Source organism: Pistacia vera, unplaced genomic scaffold (assembly GCF_008641045.1).
Source record: "Pistacia vera cultivar Batoury unplaced genomic scaffold, PisVer_v2 Contig549, whole genome shotgun sequence".
NCBI classification, from domain to species: Eukaryota; Viridiplantae; Streptophyta; class Magnoliopsida; order Sapindales; family Anacardiaceae; genus Pistacia; species Pistacia vera.
In genome coordinates this window covers 722,188-732,897 of record NW_022196389.1, presented here as the reverse complement: position 1 = coordinate 732,897, position 10,710 = coordinate 722,188, and the positions used below count along the sequence as shown (strand labels likewise).

The 10,710-nt window shown below is 34.0% G+C and overlaps 1 protein-coding gene and 1 long non-coding RNA gene across 3 annotated transcripts; both read right to left on the bottom strand.

Annotated features, from left to right (window-relative positions):
• Positions 1–5,811: 5,811 nt before the first annotated feature.
• LOC116107858 (serine-rich adhesin for platelets-like) lies at positions 5,812–8,411 on the bottom strand. Its single transcript, XM_031394139.1, has 2 exons — positions 6,132–8,411; positions 5,812–6,022 (listed from the first exon to the last, which is right to left on the bottom strand). The coding sequence occupies exons 1-2, from the start codon at positions 8,378–8,380 to the stop codon at positions 5,812–5,814; spliced, it is 2,460 nt and encodes an 819-aa protein (XP_031249999.1). The 5' UTR covers positions 8,381–8,411.
• Positions 8,412–8,503: 92 nt separating this feature from the next.
• On the bottom strand, positions 8,504–9,703 carry LOC116107910. Of its 2 annotated transcripts, none has more exons than XR_004124554.1 (3): positions 9,566–9,703; positions 8,974–9,190; positions 8,504–8,869 (listed from the first exon to the last, which is right to left on the bottom strand). It is a non-coding gene; the product is annotated as an uncharacterized LOC116107910 (long non-coding RNA). The 2 variants fall into 2 exon arrangements; XR_004124555.1 differs by having other exon boundaries at positions 9,662–9,702.
• Positions 9,704–10,710: the final 1,007 nt, after the last annotated feature.

Genomic DNA, 10,710 nt, shown 5'->3' with positions numbered 1-10,710 from the left:
TGTATTAATGCTATTTGCAGTAGTGGATCCAGAAATTTTTGTTATGGTGGACCAAAATAAAAATTAATTATACATTAATATTTTTGTTAGGGTGAGCCAAAATCCAAAAATTATATATATTAGTATTTTTTAAAATAAAATTGAGTCAAAAGTGGGTTAGATCCGCTCCTGGCTATTTGTACAAACTCTTTGTACAAAAAGAGTTTGTACAAACTAACGCGGCACACCATGTAAGTGCCATGTGATATGAGGGTTCACATAACATTAATGTGACATTAAATTACGTGGGTCTCAATACCACATGACATGCTTTGTGATGTGCCACGTCAGTTTGTACAAACTCTTTTTGTACAAAAAGTATTACCCAAAGGATTAAGGATGTGAAGTTCTCTCACACATTTCTTCAAACATAAATGGAAAGAATTTAATATTCATATAATAAACAGATAAACAAATAATTGACAAAAGCTTGTTTTCATTTAGAGAACATACCGACTTGTTTCTTAATGTTTCCCTATATAAATATTAAACTTTTGCATTTTTTTTTAGAAAGTACAGGTATAGCAAACTAATGGTGGAAAATTGACCCGCCCGGCCTGGCCCATGGCGGGTCATTAAATTTGGTAGGTCGGGCCTAACCCACCCGCCAACAAAGGCAGGCTAGGTTAGGCTCGCCATTTCTTAGATATTGGCTGGCCCAGCCTGGCCCACCGACCCTAACCTGCCGAGTTAGGTTGCAGGCCGGGCCGGGTTAGCCCTTTTTTTTATTTTTTTAATTTAATTTTGTTTTATTTTTTTAGTTAACTTTTCAAATGAATAATTAATAATTTATAAATAAATAAATGTAATTCTTTTTAGTTAACTTTTCACATATCAATAATTTAATTTAATTAAATTTTTTTTGTTGTTAACATTTCAAATGTTAATTCAATTTTAATACAATAAAATTGTAATATAAGAAAAATTAGACTTATTCATTTATCAAAAAATAAAATAAGAAATTACAACAATTATTGCCTCGTTAAAAACCTCACCAAGAAAAACCCAATGGGACAAAAACTTGGTAAAGAAAAAAGAGTGCAATAATTGACAATTAATTTACAAGTTACAATTTACAAAACAACTAATTTTGGGGTGGTTGACTAGAACCTCCCTCATCCGTATCATCTACATTACAAAATTGAAATGATTCTATTAAAGTATCATTGACAATCTCGTATTGATCTTGATGGCGCTATCGTTCCCAATCTCGAAGACATGTGAGGACTTCAATCATTTTTGGAAAAAGTTTAGTCCTCATTTCATTTAAAATTCTTCCACTTGCACTAAATGTTTGTTCGGATGAGACGATTGAGACAGGAACAACGAAAACATCCAAGGCAAGTCTTGATAATACCGAAAAAATGCATTTTCTGGCTTTCCAATATTCTAAGACATCAAAGTTGGCTCTCTGTTGTGGATCTGTTGGTAACATTTCGGGGGTTGTCAATAATTGATGAAACTCATTACTCTCTGACTGCATGAAGGACAATATATTAGTTGTTGTTGGTGGTGGTGGTGCTTCTAAAGAGGAGGTTGTGCTTCGGATTCGGTCCTCTTCGGCCTATTCAATGCATTCCAAGAGTAGAAGTCTTCATTTGTTTCTTCTGATGCAACTTCCCCGGATATTTCGCTTCTTTGCGGGTTTCCATAACTGTTTTCATTTTGGAAATATACATCTGCAAGAGAATTTGTGACCTCTCTTATTTGATTGGCATATGCTTCGGTTTGTAAATTTTCACATAAATTGTGAAAACCATTTTCAAATATAGCACCTAAACAATAAAGAAAAGCAATGGGTTGCCAATATTTAAAAAAAAAAAATTCCCATTGCCTTTATTGGTGCCTTTAAATTTTCATTGTTTTTGTTTTTTATAAATAACTCGGAAATTTTTATAATTGTATGTATTACTAATGGACTAGTAGAATAATATACACTAGAAAGTTGTAAAGTGGATTGGTAAAAAAATTTAAGAAAAGAATGAAATATTTTAGCTATATGTCAATCATTTTCTACCAAATAATGAAGACCTCTATTATTTGCTACAAAATAACTAATTATATTAGCATAAGGTAAACATGAATCAAACATTAAATAAATACTATTCCATCTAATATGCATGTCTAATGCAAAAGTTTTAGGAGACAAATTTGATTTTATACAATCATCTTGAAATTCAACATTTTTTCTATTACTACTGGTAATCCAAGCTAAAGATTCTCTAATTCTATCAATATTTTCTTTAATTGTTTTCATACCACTTTTCACAATTAAATTAATAACATGACATGTACAACGCTGGTGAAAAAACTTCAAATTGTTATATAAAGGATGATTAATTTGAAAAAAATCTATAGCTTTACTATTAGAACTTGCATTATCTAAAGTTAAACTTATCACTTTATTAATAATATCATAATCTTCTAAAACTTCAACAATTTTATTATAAATTTGTTGACCACTATAATCCACATCCATTAATCTTGTTATCAAAATAATGACTGGTTACACAAATATAATCTTGTTTAGCTCTACCACTCCAAATATCGACAGTTAGAGTCACACTAATATGACAACTACGTATTTTATTTTTTAATTCTAATTTCATTTTCCCAAACAATTTTATTAAATCATTTCTAGTTACAGTTTTAGAATAACTTTTAAATCCTTGAAAAAATGAATTTTTAATAAATCTTTCAAAATATCTTCAGCCATATTAATAGGTTGATCAGTTGCAGCAATATATAAAGCTAATTGTTCCCTGTATACATCAGAATTATAATACCAAGTAGTACCTATATTAGTTATTTGAGTTTGATTAGCTTCTCTATTCCATGTTGAGCAATATGTTTATTAGCATGCCTTTTTAAAGTACTAGTACCATTATCTGAATCAGCTTTATAAACATTTCCACAATACTTGCATCTTGCTTTCTTCACTTGAACTCCATTTTCTACCTCGTAAAACTTATCGAAATGCACCCAAACGTCTGATGTGTGTCTGTCGTCACCTTCGATAGTAGTTGATGAACCCACTTCAGCTTGAGATGAAGCTGGACGAGGACGACGATTACAAGAACGACTTCTAGAACCACCGGCATGGGGAGGAATCAGGGACATATTTTGAGGTGTATCGGATTCTGAGACTGGGAAAGTGGGACTATTTGAATCTCTTCCTGCATTTATGTTAGTAAATTCAGCGGGACTAGGACTAGGATAGTAGTTTCCTTCATCATTGCAATTGATGGGAGTGAAATATCCATCCATTGTAGTTGAAAAAAAAAAATTGATGTAGAAGAAATAAAAAATTAAAGAAGGAGAATTGGAAATATGAATTGAAAATTGCAAAAACTAATAAAAATTAAAATAAGAGCAAACTGATAACAAAGATAATAAGAAATTAAGAGAATAATTGAAAGATTTCAATAGAGATTAGAGAAAATGAGACAATGAGAGAATTTGAGTTGTGAGAAAATATGAGAGTTTAGGGCCAATTTATAGAAAAAAAAAATGGTAAAAAAAAATGACGAAAAAGACCTCTCCAACTGCTATAAAACAACTATATTTCAAGGGTAAAAGAGGAATTTGAAAAAAAATTAATTTTGTTTTTTTTTTAATTTTTTTTGGGCCAACCCGCGGGTCAACCCGCGCAGATTGGCGGGTCTATCTCTAGAAAAGACAAAATAGCAACCCGCGGGCCATCAGGTTGCCATATATCAACCCGGCCCGCCCGAGGGTTGCATGTGGGTTGGGTTCAACCCGACTCACCTATTTGGTGATCTGGGTTGAACCCTCTTTATTGTGGGTCAGGTTAGGGTTGACCTGCCTAACCCGACCCATTTGTTCCACCTCTATAGCAAACTGGTGATGGTACGCTGTGGAGTGTAGAATATTGGCAATAGTTTGGCTAAAGGTGATTTCGAAGCCCAAATTAGGCCTAGACCAAAAATATATGGACAACCCAATGTCAACTAAAACTCAGAAATATTATGTTTATTTCCTTGTTCGTCTCTTATGTAACAAGCATATAAGATTAAATACTTTTATATGAAGATGTTTTTATTGTGATGATCATATTTATGTGAAGATGGCATGAATTTTTTGGAGGACTTATTAAATAACCATATGATTTGGGTCATTAATATTATAATTACTTCATTTTTGTGTAGATATTAATCCCTCATATTTTATCTTTCAAAAGTTTACCCCATCAAAATGTTTTGACACATGGAATGTTTTTATAGACTCCATTTACTTCTAAATATACTATTTTATTTATATTTTTAATATTTTTTATGCTTCTTGTTTTGAATGTATCATTTAATCTAATTCCCAAGCAGGCGGATTAAAAGATATTCAAACATGAAATTCGTTCACATGAATATTACTTTCAAGATTCAAAAAATAATAGTATAAGAACTTGAATACATCAAACTAACTTATAAATTTTAGAAAGGTACGAAAGAATAAAAAAGTAAAGAAAAATTAATAAAACAACTTACAATTACAAATCATAAATTCTATCTCCATTTCACTTATATGATCTTGATCAAACTCTTTCCATGATATAAATTACATCTTCATTGTTTGAAAATAAAATTAGGGTTAATTGAATTAAGGTTTATGATTGAAAGAGGAAATATAAATACGTATAACTCCTTTATGTTTTTTTTAAGTAATTTTAATAAAAGATAAAATTGTAATTAAAAATTTAACAGTAATTGGGATCAAAAGAGATAAAATATGGGAGGCTAATAGTACTTTGAAATAATTCATTTATCACAGATCTAGTTTCAAAATTATTCATATCTTGTGTCAAGACATTCTAATCACATAAGGAAAAAGGCTAAACAAATTACCCATGATTTATTATTATTAATTTATTATTCTTTTGTTACCTTTGGGGTAAATGAAAATAATAAAACAGCAAAATTACAATTCCCATGTGTAAAATGGAGTACTTATCCTTAATCACACATGATATGAAGTGAACCAAAATTACACATAATGTTACAGAATTTGAATTTCTTCTCCCAAAGAAAATGCTAATGGGAACAAGAACAACCATGTTCTGTGTTACCACCAGAAGCCATCTTGTAACTGTGCTCCCATGCATCCACTGGTGCCGCTTGTGCGTGCGGGACATGACGAGGATGTTTCTCTCTCTTGTCACCCTTTATGTGCTTCAATGCATGCTTAAGGGCCACCAACAAAGCCTCCATGCATTCAGCAACCGCATTCGGATTCCCAGGCATGTTAATGATCTAAGTACACAAAATAAGCAGAATGCCATTGTAAAATGTTTAGATTAGCAACATTAAAGAATTGATGTTGATTATATGTACAGTAACATTACGAAAGCATCACATGTAGCTTTTACAGGAATTTTAATTCCCAAAAAATGATTCTAGCAAAACTCCACATGACCAAATTCAGAAATCAATTCAGCAAACTTAGGAGCCAAGTATATAAGGCTCTGGATGTTTACCATGCTAGAGACAAAATAAGGTCAAATTACTTTCTGGTATTTGCATAGCTATCTTTTGAGAAAAAAGGTTCATCGCTGTTATTGAGGCATAGCAAAAAGTTTTAGGGCACCAGAGTATGGTTTCAAAGTTAAATTTCCTTCAAATCACCAGTCTCATTTTATTAATAAAGTGCTTCAAACAAATTCCCCAACAGCATGAACTTTATAATCTTTCACTGAAGTTACCAGAATATTTATTAGAATTAATTACCATACACAACATGGCAAAAGATAATGATGGCAGGTCACTGATAGAATGCAATTATAAAAGCCNCCGGACCATTATAAAAGTCTGGAGCAAAGCCCCGTTCAGAATTCCAATCACCTTGTAGTGTGTCTATTCTACTGGAGATTCTCCCTCTGCCACGCACAAAATTCAATCTAGAGTTCCTAGATGGATGGTCTTGATGCCTCTCCCTTGAAAATTTGTGAGAAGCATCAGCATAAATTTCATCCCTGCAAAAAGCAATAAAGAAAAAAATATCAAATGAAAGTACATCGCTTATATCATCTAACTAACTTACCAAAACGAGGGGAAAGGCAATATAATGGTAATAATAATCACCTCCCTCGAGGATGTAATATTTCTCCCTCAAGTGCAACGTCAGTTAACCTTTCCCTCCCAGCTCGGGGAGGCAATGGCCTGCCTGAAATTGTTCTTGTTTGACCAGGTGATGGCATGTTAGAAACTCGAGGCAAGTTTATTATCCGGCTTTTATTTCCTCCACTGTTAGCATCCTTAGCTGGATCATCAATAATTGAAGATGCTTCTGCCTTGGGCGATGGAGAAACACTCTTTTCCACCACATCAGTTCTTTTAACATTCTCATCAAATCCTTGAGCAACAGCGGCTGAATTTCCTTGGCTTGAACTAGTGGCTTGATCATATGACAGTTCAGTCTCCTGGCCCTTTAGGCCATCTTTCATTTTCAACATGACAACAGGTCTTATAGGAGAGGCCCTACCACATCTCTTCTGGTCACCTTCGTTGGCAAGCATCTCACCTGCCGATGGTTTTTGCAAAACGGTGTCGTTACTACCAGCACCCTTACTGTCCTTCTCATCATGAGTTGTTTCAGAAAATTCTTTCATATTATCATTGTTTGTTTCACTGGGCTCTTCTGTTTTAGTGGGTTTATCTTCAACAGAAGATGATGTGGAAGGCCGATCACTGGGAGGTCCCACAAAATCCAGTCGTTTATTATCAGAAGAATCACCACTATCGAAGTGTTGTAGTTCTCTTTTTTCACATATGGGTCCCTCCTGTTCAGTATGTGCCAGTGGTTCCCGAACTTCACCATCCTCAAAGTCTTCCTCTCTTCCATTGTTGTGTTCAGCATCCATAGCTGTTTCTAGATTATGATTGGCATCAGACTCATAATCAGAACCATAAGAATCTTCTTCTAGCATATCACCTGATAAATTGATCTTCTCCTCATCATCACTTGCAGAACCCTCACCATTTCCTCGTGAATTAGGAGGAACCTCTTCCACGAATTTCAATCTGCACTGCTCAGTATCATCAATGTTTTTATCTTCGGCTATTGCAGCATCTACCAAGCTAGAAACGTTCGACACATTACCATCATGACCCACAGATGCAGACACTGTTTCTGTAAGAACCTGTCTAGCACTTTCAGATTTTTCCCGAGACACCTCCCTGCTAAGATTGTTTCCCTGAGGCACCTCCCTACTAAGGTTTGATGCATTACCATCAAGACCCACAGGTGCAGACATTGTTTCTGTAAGAACCTGTCCAGAACTTTCAGATTTTTCCTCAGGCACCTCCCCACTAAGATGAGATCCTTTCCTGTTCATAGAATGTTCAAAAGGGTTTGATACTTCACCACTTGTAGACAAGGCTGCTGAACTAGTAGTTTTTCCTCGAATATCCATAGCTTCTACCATCTGCTTATCTGATTGGTTTGATGTCCCCTCTGTTTTCTTGAGTGTTTCTCGAATATCCTCACGAACTGGTTCAGGTTTTATGGACCCAGGATCAACTAATTTCAGGGAGCTAAACTTAAATGGTTTCAAGGCTTCAGGATTACATCTTTCAACTAATTCGCGTTTCACTGCTCTAATATCTGGTAACCCCTTAGGAATGGGCGTAGCTCCTGTGAAACCATGTTTGATGCTCTCATCAAGTGGTTCTGATTTTACATTCCTAATATTAACCGGGTTCAAACTGCCAGTTAATTCAAAAGCTTTGCCCAAGCCTGAGTTAGCAGTACCCCGGCCTGAATTCAACATAGCTGATAAACTGGCAGGTTTCTGACTAAGGTTTGACAAAGAAAAAGATGGACTGAGCCCTAAATGAAGATTAGCCTCAGAATTGCAAGGCTGGCCCAACAGATGAGATGATAGAGTGCCATCAGATCTGCACTTGTTCTTTTCAAGAATTTGTCCTTTTGAAGTAGCACTATCACCAAATAATCCGACAGAACAAATCAAAGGCTTTATATCATGCGTTCCACCAATTGTGTTACATCCATCAAGAGTTCCTTGACCTGCAGCTTCATCAACCACAGAACCATTCCACGCATCCATGGTAGTATTTAAATCCCAGTTTGATCTGTTAGCATGCATATCGGCATTAGTATTCAAGTCAACATTGTCAACTTTGCATTGATTACTATTTCCTCCTTTGTTTAAAGACAAACTCAATGAAACTGGTCCTCCACTCTCATGATTCTGATGACTCCTTTCACCATTATGACCTGCCATAGCTGAAACAATATGTTCATTTACAGCCAATGACAACTCAGTAATCCCAGGAGTTTTAACAAATTCTGATGTACTCTTTTCCACCATTTTTTGTTTGTTGCATAGATCCTTTCCTAGGGTAAGGGCAGGAGCTTCAGTCAGTGCTAAGTTCAACTCGGCTTTTGCTGATTTTATTGTATTGGCCGATTTTTCAGCCCCCACAAGCTTCTCTTTGCTGTCCACATCAGCCCTGGAAATAGAGTGAATTGTAAGACTTGGTTGTTCAACCTTGATGCTATAGGTTTTAGCACTGCTGTTAACCATTTTAACATTTGTTGCATCAGGATTTCCCTTTCTTTCCGCAAGAAGTGATTCCTTGTTTGCATCAGATAAGCCAGATGAACTTGGCCCAACCTTGGCATTTGATAGAGCTGACCCTTGAGATGGGCTAGAAATTTCTTTTTGTAGCAAATCATTTATTACAGATTGTTCTTTGGCAGGAGGTGAAGGAGGCCGGATTAACGGGAACCTCCTTTTCTTGATAGGAACACCTGCACTATAATTACTAGACATTCGGACAACAGGTTTCAATCCAGTCTGCCAATAGAAGATTAGGTAGTCAATAACCCGATAACAAAACAATTTGCATAAACTTCTCTAAACTAGTCATTAGTAATTTCTAAAAAGTTTAAAATAAACACCTCTTCACTTCCTGATACTGGAAAGCCTTCAGAATTTGCTACTGTTATAACCTTCTTGCTATCTTATAAAAAATAGTCCAAAATCAACTTCTAGCAAACATATCCGATGCTATTTTCAAATCCACTTTGACCAATAACCGAAAACAATTTTAGGTGCTTAGTTGCAGGAAGTATTAAACAGTCTCCTAGTAATCGTACTCAATCATTAAGAAAGCATCTGCAGACAAAAGGATGAAAACCATACTGTTTTAAACCCCATAATATTCAATAGCTCAAAGTAGCCATTTGATGATTTCTCATAGTTAAATAGAACAAGACACGATCTGAAATTATCTAAATATATCAAGAAATGATCGACTACACAGTTGACACAACTAGATGCATCTTATTATATCACAAAATTGAAACAGTTCAATTACAAAGAATCATAAACATCGACAGCCATCAAGATTTAAAGAATTTTCCAAACAAACTGTATCCACAAACTCAAACTAATTTAAATCAATCAAACAAAAAAAAAAAAAATCTTAAAGAAATCAATACAATAACAATTTCCAGGAAACAACTAAATGAAATCAAAATCAACACGTACCGTTGACCGATCAAAAAGCAACAAATGGATGAACAATAATCCAAAACTAATTGGTGAACACAAAGGTATGAAAATGGAAATTGATCGAGAAACTACCTAACCGATAGAAGCAAAACTCAGATGCTCTTTTGCGCAACTCCAAGGAAATGACTTAAAGAGAGAGAAAGGAATCTTAAGTAGCGTGTCTTGCAATTTGCTTTAGGGTTAGGGTTTCTTGGGGATTGTACTAAGGTGTTATTTATAAACTAATAGGTCATTGAGTTGCATTATTAGTATCGGATCGGCTTGACCTTTTGGCTCATGTTTTTGTTGGTGTATGTGACGGGTGCGGTCCTTATCATACTTTGCCGACCGGGCATTCAATTTGATCTTGACACGTGTAAATGTGATAACACCTTTGTGGAATTTTCATGTGAAGTGGCCCCACCACTTTGTTCATTATTGAACAAGTTGCGATATCATAATGGAGCAGAGTTACTTCATGGAAAAGTAAATAGAGAAAGATTCTTTGCTTTCTTTCTTCAGTGAAGTTACTCTTCACTCCTTAAATTATATTAAGAATTTCCAAATCAATTTTTTTTGTTTTTTTGTGACCAGTTTTTTTTTTTTTTTTTTTAAATTAGGATCTTCAAATAGTTTATCTACCGTTCGATTAATTTTTTTATCTTGAAATTAACAATTAAAACCTCTTAAATAATATAATTAAGAGTTTTAGTTGATCATTCGACAATAATTTAAAAATCTAAAATGTTAAATAATACAAACTTTATTTCTATCAATAAATCAGAACATATTTATCAATCAATGAAATAAATAAACCCTTTTTTTTTTTTTTATTAATAAACCAATGTTATTTTACTGTAAAAGATCATTTGATTGATAAAACATAAAAGTGCCCGAGTATAGAACTATAGATCCAACTGAAATTTATTAATTAAAAGGGATAATTATTTTCTATTAATTTGCTTGGTTTTTATTTTCACCCCTAAACCTGAATAAACTCTGGATGAGTTTAATTATTTAATAAGAGAAGAGAGTGATATCTTAATTTATTCATTGCTTGTTTAATTAATCTAAAATGAATTATTAAAAAATGATTATTTTTCATTAAATACGCATCATTCTCTCCTATTAATTAAATAAAT